The sequence below is a fragment of the Sesamum indicum genome, linkage group LG13 (genome assembly GCF_026168435.1).
Source record: "Sesamum indicum cultivar Baizhima isolate 11 linkage group LG13, ASM2616843v1, whole genome shotgun sequence".
In the NCBI taxonomy this organism is placed as follows: Eukaryota; Viridiplantae; Streptophyta; class Magnoliopsida; order Lamiales; family Pedaliaceae; genus Sesamum; species Sesamum indicum.
Genome location: NC_142669.1, coordinates 19070051 through 19088005, shown reverse-complemented (window position 1 = coordinate 19088005; position 17955 = coordinate 19070051). Strand labels below are relative to the sequence as shown.

The window sequence follows — 17955 nt, the reverse complement described above, 5'->3', positions numbered from 1 at the left end:
ATTAGTATTTTTAGTCCCATAACTTATAAAAACTAGCACTTTTGGTCCTCGTCCACTTTTTCATTTATAATTTAATGGTGTAGTGCACGTGCCCAACACGTGACTGTTAAGTATTTTTTATTAAAGGAAAAATTGATGTATTTTCTAGCTTGGAACCACTTTTTGAAGAAAATATAACGACATTTTAGGGGAGAAAAAATAAATTTGTAAAGAAACTAGAGCAAACAATGGGGAATTTCTCTCTTCTCTCACAAAAATTGAATCGCATTCTTCCCATATTTCTGTAAGTTGAAGCCATGTAGAAGCAACACAAAGAATCATGTCTTCCACAAGTATATCAAGTGGGCCAAATGGAACATTCATATGCTACTGTTTGAAGAAGGGTCAATTTTTTCTCCAGCCAAAAGTACTTATGACATCTACGAGCTGAGCACGTGGCCTACACTGTTAAATTATAGACGAAAAAATATATGAGGACTAAAAGTGCTAATTTTATAAAGTTATGAAATTAAAAATATTAATCCTATAATGAATAAAATAAAAAATAAAATAGTCCTAACTGATGGTATTAATATTTTTCCTAACATAAAATAAAATAATATAATAATTGGAGGAAAAAATGAGAAACAAAAGGGATAGTCACCATAAATATAGGAGAGGTCAAACAAGACAAGTACAGGAGACAGGAACAAGTAGAAAAATAACTGTTATTCTTCCCGATAAGCTCAATTAATCATATCATTCGAAAATATGTCAAAAGTACCTAATGATTTAATAGACTCTCACTATATATAAACCTCTCATAAATCACCGATAGAAATATCTTCTACACACAACAATCAATATACATCAATCACATTTTTCATTTTCTCCTCTGTACCGTAAAAAAAAAACATATTCAATTCATATTATTCAACCCCCATCATGAAGCAAGAATCAATAATCTTCTTGATCGTCTTAATCATAACAACGACTACAACAACAATTTTGCCTTCTTCATTGTATATGGCAGAAGGCAGCATCATCGGCGTGAACTGGGGTAGGCAAACATCCCACAGATTGATCCCCTCCATGGTGGTGGATTTATTATTACAGAACAACATTCGACATTTGAAGCTCTTCAGTGCCAGCGGGAATGTCCTAATGGCCTTATCTGGAGCAGATATCGCCATCACCGTGACGATGCCTAATGAGAACCTTCAACATCTTTTTAATCGTGGTCTCGCATCATATTGGTTGCAGGAGAAGGTTCGGAAATATCAAACTCAAAATGTTAACATAAGGTAAGATAATAATAATAATAAAGATGCATATATATATATATATCATTAATTAATATGCAGACATATGATCAATTGGTAATTAGCTTTGTCTTAATTTCTTGTACATATTACTTTACTTTTTACCTTGGAATTGTGAAGTGCGAATTATAGAGAAACCTTTTCAAAAGCCTCACGTTTGTTTGAAATATTAATAAGAAATCTTCAAATTTTAATTGTAATTAATTTCTTAGCTACCTTAAATTATAAACTCTGGTAGTACTCAATTTTTGTAATAACAATATCCCTCCATTTTATCTTAAACATGTCATATCAATCATACATGCATGATTATATTTGATCATATTTCTAAAAAGACGTATTGCATCAAATCATTATTAAAGGAAAATTCTAATTCGAATTGAGTTTGGTCAGATTTAACAAGTGTAATATATTTATCGTATAATTGGTGTATAATTTAAGAAAAGTGATCAATCACATAACAAGTTTATCATACTTGCTATATGAATGATTGATTTGGTTCAACCAATTAGCTTTGATTTGGGTAAGAATTTTCACATCATTAAGTCGCTCCAAAAATGATTTTTGAGAAGTTTGTTTTTGTTTTTCTTTAAGGTACGTGCATATTGGGAATGAACCATTCTCAAAACTTTCCCATGAGAGTTTGTTCACAAATGTTACCAGTTCATTGAGATACATCCAGGAGATGATCGTCAGGAATGGGTACGAAAATGTTACTGCGACCACCCCACATTACACTGATGTCTTAAAGCCTGGCATAAAAAAGCCATCAGAGGCTGAATTTCGCCCTGATATCATGGAACTGATGGTGGAATTCGTGACCCTTCTCAATACCAGCAAAGCTCCATTCGTCGTCAACATGTTCCCTCTTATTTTCAATGGAGAGAACAATTGGGACCCAGAATTCGCATTCATCGACAACAAGTCCAATTTCACAATCCAGGATGACAACGGCCTCGTTTATACGAATGTGTTTGAGTTCATTTACGACTCGTTTCTTCACGCAATCAAGAAAGCTGGAGGACCTGATGTGGAGCTGACGGTTGGCCAGATCGGTTGGCCGACGGACGGCTACCCAGGCGCTACTTCCGCCAATGCCGAGAGGTTCTTCGGAAAGCTCCTCCCTTTCGTTAAGAGCAGCAAAGGGACCCCATTGCGCCCTGGAATCTCCATCGAGGTGTATATCCATACCCTGGTGGACGAGAACTTACATAAGATCAAGTTGGGGGCTTTCAGGCGGCACTGGGGTGTTTACAACAACAACGGGCAACCGAAATACAAGATTGATTTTACCGGACAAGGCCGAGACATGTACCCGACTAGTGCTAAGGGTGTCGTGCTTATGCCTAAACGCTGGTGCGTGTACAATGGGAACATAGACAATGAAATGTTGGTACAACAGATGTTTGATTATGCGTGTCAAGAGGCTGACTGCACGCCGCTCGCTCCAGGAGGGTCGTGCCAGCACTTAGATCCCATCCAGAATGTGTCGTACGCATTCAATAGGTATTTCCAGAACAAGGCGCAGTACAACGAAAAGACCTCTACATGTGATTTTGGTGGTTTGGGGAAGGTGGTGCTGAATGACCCGTCCGTCGGTACGTGCAAGTTTCCTATTGAGATATTGGCAGCTGAGTCTGCAGAGACGAAAGGGTTGAATAGCGGTGGGGAAAGGTTGCGAGGATGGACACTGCTTTTGCCTTTAGTTTCCATGATTGGGATATATGCAGTACATGTGTGAATAAGGTTGCTAAGAAGCATCAAATGTACATTTACATTACGATTGGAATGACCTATGCTCATTTCAAAACAATGTTCAATATAACTTAGGGACTAGGAATACTCGTCCCCTTGGGAATGCCCATTCCCCCAAGTATGAAATTAGGAATTCCCGTTCAATCTATGATTTTAACTATTCCCAATAGATTAATGGGAATAGATTTTTTTATATTACTAAAAATAAATTTTATAAAATCATTTACAAGGATTTACGGTCACAAAATTATATGTTATTTAAAATACATCAAATATAATGAATATCAAAATAAAAATATTAAAATATGTTAAATATATCCAAATATATATATATATATTATAAAATTATAATTAATTTAACATTTAAAATAATATATCTATGTAATGAGTCTTTGTTTAGTTGCTTTTGTTTTAAGTTTTTTAATATTTGTCAAATAGATAGACGAGTAATTTGAAAAGATTGATTCAATTACTTTTCTTCTTTCTGTGGTATACCAAATATAGAATGATAGATTAAAATTATTTCAATTTTATTTTTATTCTATTTTTAAGTTTCCCTCAATACTGAAATATGTGTGGTAATGTGTAATGCTTAGGGTATCATGTAGATTTGTTGGTGTTCTGAAATGAGCATAGAGTTCTTCAGCCATCACCCCTTGGCTGAAGGTATTGCTTGCTTCAGGTGAGGAGCTTCTCCCCTTACCTATGGAAGAAGTTCCAACATCTCTTGTCTAAGGATTTGCCATGCCTCGAGGGAAACATTATTCTTCAAGGCCCTTGTTGGTGTGATTAATAGGGTGAAGTCCAATCGTGCTAGAGTAGAGCAAGGGCAGGTCCGTCATGTTCTCCTTGGGCGTTAGATACATCATGATGTGGCATTTGTCCTACTCCGCCATTACAACAGGTCTGGGAGATCCTTAGATCGCTAACTATCTGTAGCGATGATGAGCTTGCTAATTTGCTCACATGGGAGAGAGTTGACAACAACAGGTAGGGGCATATGATCTGCTATCGTGCTTGCGGTAGGAGCAAGAAGATTTTGGAGGGTTGAGTTGAAGGTCTCCACTATGAACTCGCGGAGTTGCTCACATAAGAGTGGGTTGGCGGTAACAGGCAGAGCTGTTGGGTCAACAGTTGGAGTGGGGGTGTGGAGGCCCTCTATCGTCTGTTCTGTAAATAGAATAGTGGAGCCTATTGCAACGAGGAGGTAAGTGTTCCCCTAGAGAGATCTGTTGTCACCTCCATTGTTTGAACTGACCATTTCTCATGTCTAAGCTTTAATGTCCCCATAGACAGTGTCAATGATGTGTATTAGAATTCATCCGCACCACAAGGATCGAAGGACTTTCACGAAAATCCTAAAATTAACGGGGGACTAACCTGCAAAATAAAGGTTAGCGCTTCGATGCTTAAATTAATAATGTTCTTTATTGGTAAAATGAAAGAAAAATTTGAAGTGAGGTGAGAATAATGGTAAAATGTGATAGTAATGTGATATAATTTTGTTATTGCACGAAATGAGCTTAAGATAACTTCAAAATTGAGAGAGAGTAAGAGTTTGAGTGTGAGATTAGATGTAGTAAAATGTTATTGAAATAACTACACAATAGGTCTATTTATAAGTGACCATAGAGCAGGATATGGAAAGTGATTATGGAGAGTCATACGCGATTTGAAAGCTATCCATGTAAGCTATCTAACACATACTTATTTATCTTTATTTTTCTCTCTCTTTCTCCATAAAACACTCAGAAAGGGAATCCAAACACTATCTAGGCTATTTAATCACTAATCCACTTAGTTAACTCATCCCACTACTTTGCCAGCCCAACCATTATAATCAATCAAAGTGAACTGACTATGATATTTAGAGAGTATTTACGAGAATTTTGAAAAGACACATTTCAACTTTTGGATTTAAAAAATACTTTTGAGGTCTTTTGGATTTCAATTTCTACTTTTAAAATTGTTAAAAAAGTTCTTTTAAACAAAAAACTAGAAGCAATTTTTACTACTTTATTGTTATTATAATAATTTTCAACTTTATTATTTTAAATTTATTTTTAAAATTACGTATTTAGAATTGATATTAAAACCTTCAAATAGTTTAATAATATTAATATTTTTAAAATATTTTAATATTTTATTTACTATATTATCTAATTATATTATTCAAGACCTAATTTCGGTAACCCGAACCAAATACGGGCCGGGCCATGTTTGGTCTTTAGAGCAATTGGATTCAAGCTCGCCCCGAGCCCACAATTCATCAGGGGTTCCTTAAACCCTAGCCCTAAACCCTCAGCAACTGCAACCCATATTTATCATTATTCCACACCCGCAAATTCTGAGTTCTGATTGTCTCACTACCGCTGGCCGCCTGTAAATCCGTAAACCTCCCACCACGCGAGAAGCCGTTTCCAGTAAATTTTAGGGGAAGAGAATATTAAGAATTAAGGGAGAAAATGAGGAAAAAGGTAGACGAACGCATCAGAACCCTTATTGAGAATGGCGTCAAAGCCCGTCATCGCTCCATGTTTGTTGTGATTGGCGACAAGTCTCGCGAACAAGTATATAATAAATAAAAACATTTGTGTTTCGAGATATATCTATATGTATGTATATATGTATGAATTTATGCATCCATCTCCTTTTTTGTGCTACGGTGACTTAGTGAGTTCAATTTTTTACGTGTTTTGTTCGAACAGATTGTGAATTTGCATTATATGTTGAGTAAATCGGTTGTGAAGTCAAGGCCGAGTGTGTTATGGTGCTACAAGGACAAACTCGAGCTTAGCAGGTTCGATGATCTTCTTACCCCCTAACGTTGTAATAATATGCCTTTAATGATTTGATCAGGTGGGATTTCAATTGTTTGATTTGTAAGGCAAGATCAGAATTGGATACACTGAGTCTTGATTTTGTATGTGTATCAGTAACTGAGGAGGTTTGCATTCATATAGCATGATACTTTTTGGATGAATTTAAAATATGGCATATTGGTTAGCATGCAGGAAACGAAATCCTCTTTTTTATGGTGCCTCCATTGGTAAGAAAGGAAAATAGTTCAAAGCAATGGAGGTAAAGTAGGTCTAATCTCTGTGAAAATGCCTTGGGATCTAGACTGAACTTTTGAATATAGATGAATTGCTGGATCCTGGAGCTTGAGTCCAAACCCTATGACCTCTGTACTTCTGTTATTGTACGAATGAACATCTCCACAACTATTGGATGAACTTTTAGACAGCTAACCATATTTATGCGCATGCTTTTATGAAGTATGCCATGGTCAATGTTCGGTGACATTTCTGCTAAATATTTGTGGGTCCTGCTAGTTGTGGGACCAGGCTATTGTATCCGGGATGTTTTTTTTTTTTCTTTAAGAAGTCACTTATATAATCCATTGAAATGAGAACAGCAGGCAAATTTTTTTGAACTCAACCTAGACTTGACTAAAAAATGTCATATAGAAGCAGAAACTAAGTCCCTAAACAGGAATAGAACAGGTAACAAGGGAGCTCCGTTTATGGAACTTGCTTTTGTCAGTCCTTGACTGGCGGCTGAGGACAAAACAGAAGCTGGTTCATGCAAAGAAGCATCTCCCTATCCATGTCCACCTCTATTTTGATTGTTGCCCCATCTTTCTCTGATTTCTCTTCAACCCTCATGCTTCTTCTTCCAGTCTGACCTCATGTCAGGTCAGAAAACTTTACTGCCCGTTTCTAGCTCTCGATGAGTATAGAAGTCCCAGAAACCTCCTTCACTTTATACGGAGTATCAGGGATGTTAGTTCATGTAACTTTGTTCTCGTTAATTTAAAAAATGTATGTTTCCTCTAACTTTGTTTATTGTTAAACGTGAATCTATCTCCATTAATTTAGTGATATCCATCATTGTGCTTGATATTCAATCTTGTATTATTGCTTTTACCCAAGAGACAAGTTTAGTTTATTCCATTTGATTCTTTTGTTATGCAGTCATAAAAAAAAGCGGGCCAAACAAGTGAAGAAGTTAATGCAGAGGGGGCTGTTGGATCCTGAGAAGGTTGATCCGTTCTCACTTTTTGTTGAAACTGCTGGAATAACTTATTGCTTATACAGAGATTCTGAGAGAATTCTTGGTAACACATTTGGCATGTGTATATTACAGGTATCAGGTCAAATTTGCAATTTCCATTTAAATAATTAGCAAGGCATCTCCTGGCATAAGCATCTGATTTGCCTCTGTGTGATTTTGACTTAATTTTTGGTTCTTCCATGTAAGGATTTTGAAGCTTTGACACCAAATCTTCTCGCAAGGACTATTGAGACTGTTGAAGGTGGTGGGTTGATAGTGTTGCTGCTTCGCTCGCTTTCTTCACTCACTAGTCTTTACACTATGGTTATGGTACTGTCATAGTTTCTACCTAAACCTTCATGAGTATTTGAACAGGATAATTCTTAGAATAAAGAGTTACTTTTTTGAGATGGATAATGTTACTTTTCAAGAAACTAACAGAATAACTTGTTACATGGATAGACACTTCCTCTTCTTTTTTCCTTTTCCTTCATTGTGGTTTTACTGTTGATTTTGCACTTACTAGGCATGACTAATCTCAGGATGTTCATGAGAGGTTTCGTACAGAGTCTCATTCTCAGGCTGCTGGGCGCTTTAATGAACGATTTTTGCTTTCACTTGCTTCATGCAAAGCTTGTATCGTGATGGATGATGAACTGAATATTCTACCAATTTCTTCACACATGAAATCAATCACCCAACTTCCAGTTCGAGAGGTCAGCTACTCGCAGTCTAGATTGTGATAGTCTTGAGAAGTGAAACATACCCATGCACCTTGTTTAATCATTTTTGCAACTGCAATATTTTCACTCAGTTCCATGTCGCGCATATTTCAGAAATACATCCTGAGCTATGGTTCTTTGGATGCTGGAGTGAAATATGTAGTAAAAAGAAGTTGGTTACCCCTGGAGCTTTATGTGATAATTTGCTATTCTTGTGTGTGTTTTGAAAGGATTCGGAGGGGCTTTCAGAAGCTGAAAGAGAACTGAAGAATTTGAAGGAACAACTAAATGATGATTTTCCTGTTGGTCCTCTAATTAGAAAATGCTGCACGATGGACCAGGTAATAATTGTGAGATTGGTAGTATCAACTAATGTTTTTTGGAGTTTGATTATTTAGTCTTCTTTCTTTTAACATAGGGAAAAGCTGTAATTACATTCCTTGACGCAATTCTGGACAAGACCCTTCGAAGCACAGTAGCCTTGCTTGCTGCTCGTGGCCGTGGAAAGTCAGCTGCTCTTGGTTTGGCAATTGCTGGAGCTGTTGCAGCAGGGTAATGTATGAACTTAATTTGGATATTTGAAACCCTTCTGTCATTCCTTACTTCCCTGTCCACCTTTTCTGGAGCATGTTTGTGTGCTGATACAGACTAAAATTTCCTTGATAGATATTCCAATATCTTTGTGACTGCACCAAGCCCTGAGAATGTCAAAACTCTGTTTGATTTTGTATGCAAGGGATTTGATATGCTTGAGTACAAGGTATGGCACCCACCCTTTGTTGCTACTCGAGATAATGTAGATCAATATCTACTGTTTTTCCGCATTGTCTCGCAACATTTTGCTCTTCACGCCAGTGGTTTAAAAATCTGATTATCTGTTTGCTGAAACCTATTCGTTTGCAGAAGCTTGTCTTGCTAGTTGGTTTCGGACTAGATAACGAGACTTTTGCATTTCCTTCTAACATCGTTATTAAGTTTTATTCAAGCCCAAAAGTCGAATAACTGGTATTTTAGGTTGTATGCGAATAAGTATGTAAGAGTAAGAGGTAGGAGTATATTACTGAATATTGACATGCTAGTGTCTTCATTTATAGGAGCACTTGGATTATGACGTGGTGAAAAGCACAAATCCTGATTTGAAGAAAGCAACTGTTAGGATCAATATCTATAAACAGCACAGACAGACTATTCAGGTAAGTAATTAGGGTATATTACATTTCTCTTTTATGGGCCCAAGTAAAATCGAAAATACCCATACTGATTTTATCACCCAGTATTTTATGTACTTTCCTTTATAGTTTACATGTATTAGTAGGAACTGCTCGTCATTTGTCCTTTTAAGTTTAATTTCATCTATGTATTCTGAAATAAACATCACATCCCTTGTTCTTATTTAGTATACCTTCTTTATTTGCCTGCTAGATTGTTATTTAGTTTCTTGGGCATAGTTAGTTGCGGAGGAGAAGAGGAAAGGGGTGTGAAAACCTGAGGAGTTTTTGCGACTTCATGTGATTTAATTGAAAGAGAGTAGAGTGGAGTAGCATTTTCCTCACTGTTTACCACCCTTTCATAAGGAGTCTTGTGAGGATGAATGGGTGGACTCCCATTTTTTTCTTTCTTATTTATTTTTCCTTGAAGAAATAAGGGGTGTTGTTTTGTGCCTTTGCTTCTCCTACTCTAAATGAAGAACAGGCAAGCTGTTCTTTTGTTTTGCTGGCTATCCTATTCTTAACTTTACAATGAAGAAATAAGAGATTTTTCCCCATTGTTTATGCAGTACATACAGCCACATGAACATGAAAAGCTCTCACAAGTAGAATTGTTGGTCGTTGATGAAGCAGCAGCTATACCTTTACCAGTTGTGAGGTCCTTGCTTGGTCCTTATCTTGTCTTCCTTTCGTCGACCGTGAACGGGTATGGCATGTTCTTATGCTAAATTTGTTTTCTTTTCAATATTAAATAAAGCATCCTGCTCTGGCTGCAAATTTTATCTTCTTTGAAGGAATTCCTCTTCACTGAACCAACTATTCTCACTTATTTGTGCTGTCTCTTTTAATTTTTGAGGAGTAAAGGAAGTAATGATCATTCTATTTCTTTTGAAATTTCTTTTTTTCTTTCCCAAAGCTATGAAGGTACAGGAAGGTCGTTATCTCTAAAACTGTTGCAGCAGCTCGATGAACAAAACCAGATATCAAGTAGAAGCGCTGAGACTGCTGTTTCAGGTGTTTTAAATTCTCATTTTTCTTGTGGTCTGCTATATATCTTTTGTAATCAGATTTCCTCTTACCAACTGAACTTTCTGTATAGTTTTGCTCTTCATGATGGGGTGTCTAATTTGACACTTATACCCAAGTTCTCTATCCAGTTTGCATTCATTCATCTCGCATATGTATTCTGTCCGTTTCATGTTAGCTTCGGGCTACCATAAATCCATCTGGAACACATTGCAGAAATTGTAGAAAATATTTCATATGAAGTTGCTCCTATTCATGAATCAGATGTTCCTTCGTGAGAGGAAAGTTTGTGAATACCTGCTATTCACGGTTGATTGATCCAGCGAATATTTATTGATCGAATTTGAGTCTGTAAATCCGTTTAGCGAGTTATATGAAAGATGATACAGGAGTCTGAAAATGATAATTCGTGATTCCAGTGGTTGTAAATTATCTGTCTTTCATGGATGCCATATTTGAGATAACTGAACTGTTTGGTCCTTTTTCTCTGAAAGGAGAGTTTCTTTTAATCGGTTCTCCTTGTTGACACATGTTAACATCCTGGTTCATGTCTGTGTATGCCTATAGTTCCAGAAATAGGACCTTCTGCTTAAGTAAGTAGCCTGATGTCGACATACTTCCATTGTAGGCCGGCTCTTCAAAAAGATTGAATTGAGCGAATCCATCAGATATGCTTCTGATGATCCAATTGAATCCTGGCTTAATGCTTTACTATGTCTGGATGTTGCAACTTCTATACCTACTATCAGCAGGTTTGATTTTACTAATGGCTACTTGAGGAAAGCTGGATAATGTTCTCTCTGTTTAGCTACTTTCTTTCTTTGTCAGGCTACCACCACCCAGCGAATGTGATCTCTACTATGTCAATCGTGACACACTTTTCTCCTACCACAAGGACAGTGAATTGTTTTTACAGGTAAGCATACACAAACATGTGCTTGTGAGTGCTCCTAATTTTGTGATGCTTTTATACTTGGGCTTTCTTCGAATTTGGTTGTTATATTGTTTTTGCATGTTTACATCGGCAGAGGATGATGGCTCTCTATGTTGCTTCTCACTACAAGAACTCTCCAAATGATTTGCAATTGATGGCTGATGCTCCAGCCCACCACTTGTTTGTGCTACTTGGTACAGTTGATATTGTTATGTTAAATATATCGTTTACATCGTGACTAGGGTCTTATGTACTCATCATTTTACAGGTCCTGTTGATGAGTCCAAAAATCATCTTCCTGATATTCTGTGTGTAATCCAGGTATGCCTTCCTCTTAGGTTACATAAACAGAGAACAATTGTTTCCTTGAGAAATATAAATCTGTTTGTTAATATACTAACTCTGGGTGCTTAATCTTCTGATTATCTTATTGTATTAATTTTTCTTTTAAAATTTTGGTAAAAGTTTAAGTATGTTTCTTGTGTCAATAATAGTATCCATGTACTTTTATTCATTGAACTACAATTTTCATTTTTGCAAAAGAAAGTAGTCAAGTTGACTTGTAGGCTGCAACATGTGAGCCTTTTTGAGGCGGGGTAGAAGATGTTATAATGATGAAAGTTTGTACAAATAACAAATGCTCTTTCATCTTTGGTGGTGTAGACAGAAGCTGCCTCTTTTCCCCTGTGTAACACTAATTTATAGAAGTATTGATGACGCTGTCAGTTTTCAACGTACATGGTGCTGGATTTTGCTATCATTAAGTACTGCGATCAATATTTTTTGTTTTCTATTCTTTCGTTTGTGTATAACTTAAAATTATGTTGTTTTATTTCCAACTCAGACTTCCATGTGTTTGGACTTTGATATTTAGGCAGTCTTTGGTGTGACTAAAGCAATTTGATTCTGAAATTGCAGTCTTTCTTTGGAAGGAAAAGAAAAAAAGAGCTGGATGCAAGCTATTTTTTTATAATTTTGTTGCTTTGTAACCATTTTTTAAAAAGTTAACAATAATTACATTTTCATTTTTTGTGATGCTATTTGTTCAGATTATGTTTTGCTTTTTTGACAGTTTAGCTGTTTCAAACAGCACTCTGTGATGCACTTCTCTAGGACTTTGAAAGAATGGTATTGACCATACTGGTATATATCTCTTTGCATGACTAATTTGTAGATCTCCTTTGAGGGGCAAATTTCTCGTAAATCTTCGATTAAAAGCTTAAATAGTGGTCATCAGCCCTCTGGAGATCAAATACCCTGGAAATTTTGCCAACAGTTCAGGGACACAGTTTTCCCAAGTCTTTCAGGTGCTCGAATTGTACGCATTGCCACACATCCAAATGCAATGAGGGTACTGCTGTCTTTTTCTCTTAAATGCTAAAAGCATGAAAAGTATTTCTCTGTATCCTTCCTGAGCAACAATTTTCAAATATTGCAGCTTGGATATGGTTCAGCTGCTGTTGAACTTTTGACAAGGTATGCTTATTTTCATCAGGGTTTGTGTTTCTTTTCATCTGTGCCTTTTTCTTAGATGAACAAATAGAAAGAAACTTAAGCGTGATTCATTAGCAGGCATGAAACACCTATTCAGTGATGGCAGCTTTGCTGGGACCTTTCTTGTCTCTCTTGCTATACCTTTGGGTTTTCTTAGGTTTTCATGAATACATTGAAGCTTCATTTGGATTTTGGATGTAAAAGAGGAAATAGTTGATGAAAATATTCTTTCTCTAGTTTTGAAGAAAATACCATGGAATTGGTTGTGTTAATATTAATTGTAGATCCAGAGAGAGATAAAAAGTTCAAGCTAGGACTTCTATTCTTGGAAGTATTGATAGCATACATATTGGTGTAAATTTAAGGTGTAAGAAGAATGCCTATCATACTTGCTGCCTCTTATTCGAGGGTGTAAATTAATCATAATCTTGCCAATCACATGCAATGATAAAATTGGTTGGTCTGTATAACTGAAAGTTTTGCTGCATGTAGGTACTTTGAGGGCCAACTGACTCAAATTTCTGAACTTGATGTGGAGGATCTTCCAGAGAATCCTGAAGTCAGAGTCATTGAGGCTGCAGAGAAGGTCCATTTATAGTTTCTTTCGTGTCTTAGTCATGTCTCTGGGTCTACCTTTGCAATTTTACAAGTAGTAGTTAGTTGCTCTACAGAATCCATGTAAAATTTGACCTTTTGCAATTTGGCATATGGTAGTTAGTTGCTTCGTCTGAATCTCTGTTGCCAGTGCAGATGAAATGAAAAATCGCCTCTGTGCACAAATGGCAGACATGTGATAAATAAAAGGAAATTGTATCGACTAAAGGAACTAAGGAAGAAAAATAATAGAATATCTCTTAAGGGGTGGGAACCTGGTATTGTTCTCTCAAGTAATTGGAGAAGCCACAGAGGAAATATTTGGCTAAGCTAAAAGTTGCTAACTTATTTCTTTCAATATTCATTTTATTTCTTGTATTTTGATCTGCCTCTAAGTGTCATAATGGCTGCAGGCCTCTCTGCTGGAAGAAAATATAAAGCCGAGAACTGATCTTCCTCCACTGCTTGTACCTCTTCGTGAGAGAAAACCAGAAAAGCTCCATTACCTTGGCGTCTCTTTTGGGCTTACTCTAGACCTTTTCCGCTTCTGGAGGAAACATAATTTCGCTCCATTCTACATTAGCCCCATTCCAGTTAAGTTTGTACCTTTTCTATTTTTAGGGGTGTTGATCTTCAGTACGTTTATCATATCTTTATATACTTGTCTAGAGATTAGCTTACGAATTGATTTTGCATTTGGAAAAATCAGAGTAGTGTAACCGGTGAGCACACTTGCATGATACTGAAGGCATTAAACAATGATGATATTGAATCTCGTGGATCGGAGCAGTTAGGCTTTTTCAGCCACTTTTATCATGGTCTGTCCAATTTATTCTCATCAGAAGTCCATTAGTTTGAGTGTATGTATGTTTTTGGATCAAACATTTATCCTTCTTATATTGTTCAGTGTTCAGGAAGAAGTTTACTAAATATTTGGCTGGTACATTCCGTCAAATGGAATACAAGCTTGCCATGAGGTATGACCGTGGCATTTGGTTTTGTCATCTTCCGGCGTAATTCTTCAGTATTTTGATGCTCATGGTGTTTGCAGTATTTTGGACCCAAAGATCAATTTCTCAGATGTGGATGATGGGTCGCCCTCTTCCATTGAATATTTGAAGTTCGTGATTGAAAACCAAGTATCTGATGATGCTATGTATCATCTTGAAGCATATACAAACAATCTTGCTGACCATCAGATGGTATGATCTCTAATTAATGATAATACATTTATCATCGTTAGATATATTGCTCACTGGCTGCTATCGTTTCTCTTTTGAACTACATCTATTTCTTAAAGTCAGATATAAAGTATTAGTCCTGCGGTATGTTTCAATTTGCCCACAGATTTTTATGAAGTTCTGGTAAGGAAAATTGTAGAACAAAGTTCTATTATATTTTTAGTAAAACCCAACCGTTGTCATGAGATGCATTTCTAATGGAGCATTAATGAAAGGACTTAACCTAAGCTGGCTATCAGTGTCGGCCTTATAGACAATACGAGATTCACTGAGCTATCCAATTCATCTGGAATATATGGTTGCAGTCTTGGTTGCCAATCCTTAGGAATTTGAAGCACAAAGCTTTTACTTTGTGCTTATGTCTCATATTCCGATACGTCGAACACAATTTGATCATAAAGAAAAGAAGTGATGGTCATCTGGTTAATCAAATATTATAGATCATTTATGTTGTGGATTATTACGGTTTGGTTATTGGTGGAATCTACCTATAGTTTTCTCAGGTTTTCAGTTGTCACATTTTTTCTTAATAATTTTTTCCTCTGATCTTCATCTACATTAATTTTCACTACTATTAATCCGTTTCTGTGAGATCTGAGGGTGATTTGTAAATATTTTGGATGTTGCAGACTGAAGAGTTTGTAAATGATCTTGCCATTGCATACTTTGGGGAGAAGATTCCAGTTACATTGTCATATGCCCAGGCTTCAGTTTTACTCTGCATAGGTTTGCAGAGAAAAGTTATCTCGTCCATTGAGGTACTAATCATTTTCCACCCCCTTCATGTATCTTAAAAAAATGGTGATTTTGGGTTTCTATCATAAAACAAGTTCTAGTACTTATATTATCCATTCAGGCAGATTTTGTTGCAATAAACAGGTCTAGTATTTTGCTTTTCTTTATGTTTCACATTTAAAGCTTGTTTAGTGTTGATGACGCTCCCACATTAGTTAGGTGTTACCAGCTGTTGCCCTTTGAAATAATTACGCAAACCTACCTTGTTAATTATGTCCAAAAATTTCACTGGTGCATCACCAAATGTTGCATCAACTTCCTATCTTGTCCCTTGTGAATGTTGGATACAAGTATCCTTGCATGCGAGGGGAGAAAGTGAAAAATGTGAAGGGTGTGATAACACAAGAACCCACCATGTCAGCCTGATAACTCGTCTACCTTTAACATTTCAAATATATAAGAGTTTTGATTGCATATTTTTCTGGTATTTTGTAGCGTCTATTTTCTAGACCTATAGTTACTACTCTTCCTAAAGTTTGTGATCTTGCTAGTGATGCCTTTACTAGTGACATTTAAATAAATCATGGGTGCATGAAGTGGTGTGCTTTATTGTGTATTCCATTGAAATAAACTTATCAAAGCCCAAATAATTCAATCACCATGCATTGTGCCATAAATGAAGAAGTCAATTTTGGCAATCAATAGTTGCAATGACAAATGCATTTTGTGATTTCCCCATAGTAAGTGTCAAAATGACCCCAAAATGATTTGGTTGCTTGATCATTCCATGCACACTACTCTCTAGGAAATGGTATCCCATCTAAAACTTGGGCATTTCGGAAGGGGGTTACAAGGGGCAGATTGAAGAGGGTTGGAAATGGTTTATACTATCTTTATAAGTAGATAATAGTTGGAGATACTCTAATTATAATGGCTGAGATTAGTGAACCTGTATTTTTTATCCTAGTAATTCAAAGATATGACATGGATAATATCCCTGAATTGTTCTTTGATTGGTTTTCTATGTTCCTAGTTCATATTGAAAACTTTCTTAGCTACTGAGTTTCCTACCAAGACAAGCATGTACCTGTCATTTTATGAGAACATTGTAACTGAGAATTTTGCCATTGTTGTTTGGGAGCTTTTCCTGACCCTTTTAGTGTAATCTCATCCTTTTTCTCACCCCTACCCTTGGATAATGTTTTACCTGTGCTGTAAACAGGCTTCAAAAATTCGAAATTAAGTTCTATAGGCTCCCAAATAGCCCTTACAGGCCAACTATTAGTAAACTCGGTAGTGCAATCTGCATTGGATCCACTGCATATTTTGGAGATTTGTCAACAAAATAGTTCTTTGTCATGGGATCTCTTTTCATAATTTCCTTTATAAGATCCAGCTTTCACAAAAATAATATAGTTCTAAAGACATGTAACTGTGATTCTGAGGCATTATGCTAGCATGAATTATGTGGTTTGGAAATGTTTTGACTGTGGTATTTTTGGTAGCACTTGGTTATTGATCATTTTCCGGTATACTCATTTGATCTATAGGCAGAGATGAAGTTGGAGAGGCAGCAGATATTGGCTTTATATATGAAAGTCATGAAGAAGTTCTACAAGTATGTAAGTGGTATTTTATCAAAAGATGCTCGTCCAACTGGTTCTCGCCTAAAAGATGTAAGTAAACTACTAAAATGCTATTTGCTGTTGAAACCCTTTTATCCTTGCTGAGCTCTTTGTTTTCAGATTCCAATGGAACCTCATCCAATATCAGTGGAAGAAGATCTGAACGATGCAGTAAAACAAGTCAAGGTTTTGCCGACTTCTTTGACTATTATTCTTCTGATTGTTTGTTTTCTCTTATTACACAATCTGTTCTTACTTGATCCTATATTCAGGATGACATGAAATCCAAGTCAGATGGTATCCTGAACCCAGATCTCCTTCAACAGTATGCTATCTTAGATAAAGAAGCTGAATTTGAAAATGCATTGCAAGATAGTGGTGCGAAGGTTCTCTCTGGTGGTCTGGTTAGCATAAAATCCAATAGAAATAAGAATGACAAGCACGGAAAGGATATCGAGAAACAAAAGAGTGAAAAGAAGAGAAATAAACATGACAACAGTTCCAAATCAAACAAGAGGAGGAAGTCCTGACCATATTTTTAGCCAATGCTTTCATCTTTCGCCATTTCTACTGTAACTTTGATTGTATTTGGCTCCACTTTATAGCGGGCAATGCAGAATCTGCCATAGATGTGAGCCGATCTCCTGTTATAGTCTTTTACTTAAGCAACAAACTTAATGTAAGTTGCCATTCCTGTGTTAGCTTTGGTGCCTTGTGCAGAGTTCAACTCTGCACTTCTCATTTTTGTATCCATGGGTTCTTGGTTTGGGTGAATGGTCAACTCCATGTGTCTTTACTTAAAGTAGCATGAAATCATTCTTGGTTACTTACAGAATTGATTTTGGCTGAAGCCAAAGAGGTTAAATTGTAAGATTATACAATGTTTGTTATTATGATATTCTGATATGGTAGTTTGACGTTCCATGTGATTAACTTTCGCATAGTATGAAGCATCTGCAATGTGTAGCTGAGACGATTCATAAATGGATTGGTTTGAGTGACTTATTAAACTAAACTCAGCATGATCTGCCAGCCACCAAGATGCCAAAACAACATATGGACAGCTCAAGGTTTAATGATGACTGGTGGCTGACCCGAGCAGGAAGGACTGGACATCAATCAAAAACAGTAATGCTCGAGTTAAACATAGAATATGTAATGAAATCCATCCATTACTTGCATAAGCTGCACACTTTGAAATACTGGACTGGATGCATCATTAGCCAAGGGAATTTCAGAACTCCATATTGATTCTTATAGTTCC

At 36.4% G+C, this 17955-nt stretch overlaps 2 protein-coding genes across 2 annotated transcripts; both read left to right on the top strand.

The window, feature by feature from the left end:
• Positions 1 to 886: 886 nt before the first annotated feature.
• Positions 887 to 3167, top strand: LOC105179071 (glucan endo-1,3-beta-glucosidase 8-like). Its single transcript, XM_088876908.1, has 3 exons — positions 887 to 1283; positions 1814 to 1824; positions 1874 to 3167. Exons 1-3 carry the CDS (start codon positions 925 to 927, stop codon positions 3040 to 3042), a joined length of 1539 nt encoding a protein of 512 aa, XP_088733034.1. The 5' UTR covers positions 887 to 924; the 3' UTR covers positions 3043 to 3167.
• A 2145-nt stretch (positions 3168 to 5312) lies between these two features.
• On the top strand, positions 5313 to 17624 carry LOC105179024 (GNAT acetyltransferase (DUF699)). The gene is made up of 26 exons (XM_011102607.3): positions 5313 to 5626; positions 5765 to 5856; positions 7034 to 7205; positions 7320 to 7442; positions 7655 to 7828; positions 8065 to 8175; positions 8253 to 8386; positions 8501 to 8594; positions 8929 to 9027; positions 9612 to 9748; positions 9959 to 10056; positions 10697 to 10820; positions 10897 to 10984; positions 11097 to 11196; positions 11271 to 11323; positions 12177 to 12353; positions 12441 to 12478; positions 12989 to 13082; positions 13504 to 13683; positions 13800 to 13908; positions 13998 to 14067; positions 14142 to 14292; positions 14961 to 15089; positions 16617 to 16742; positions 16812 to 16877; positions 16964 to 17624. The coding sequence occupies exons 1-26, from the start codon at positions 5522 to 5524 to the stop codon at positions 17219 to 17221; spliced, it is 3102 nt and encodes a 1033-aa protein (XP_011100909.1). The 5' UTR covers positions 5313 to 5521; the 3' UTR covers positions 17222 to 17624.
• Positions 17625 to 17955: the final 331 nt, after the last annotated feature.

Coding starts and splice junctions, on each gene's coding strand:
- LOC105179024 (XM_011102607.3), top strand. CDS start 5,522: ATGAGGAAAAAGGTAGACGAACGCATCAGAACCCTTATTGAGAATGGC. Junction 9,749..9,958: donor CTTTCGTCGACCGTGAACGG/GTATGGCATGTT, acceptor TCTTTCCCAAAG/CTATGAAGGTACAGGAAGGT. Junction 12,354..12,440: donor CACATCCAAATGCAATGAGG/GTACTGCTGTCT, acceptor CAAATATTGCAG/CTTGGATATGGTTCAGCTGC.
- LOC105179071 (XM_088876908.1), top strand. CDS start 925: ATGAAGCAAGAATCAATAATCTTCTTGATCGTCTTAATCATAACAACG.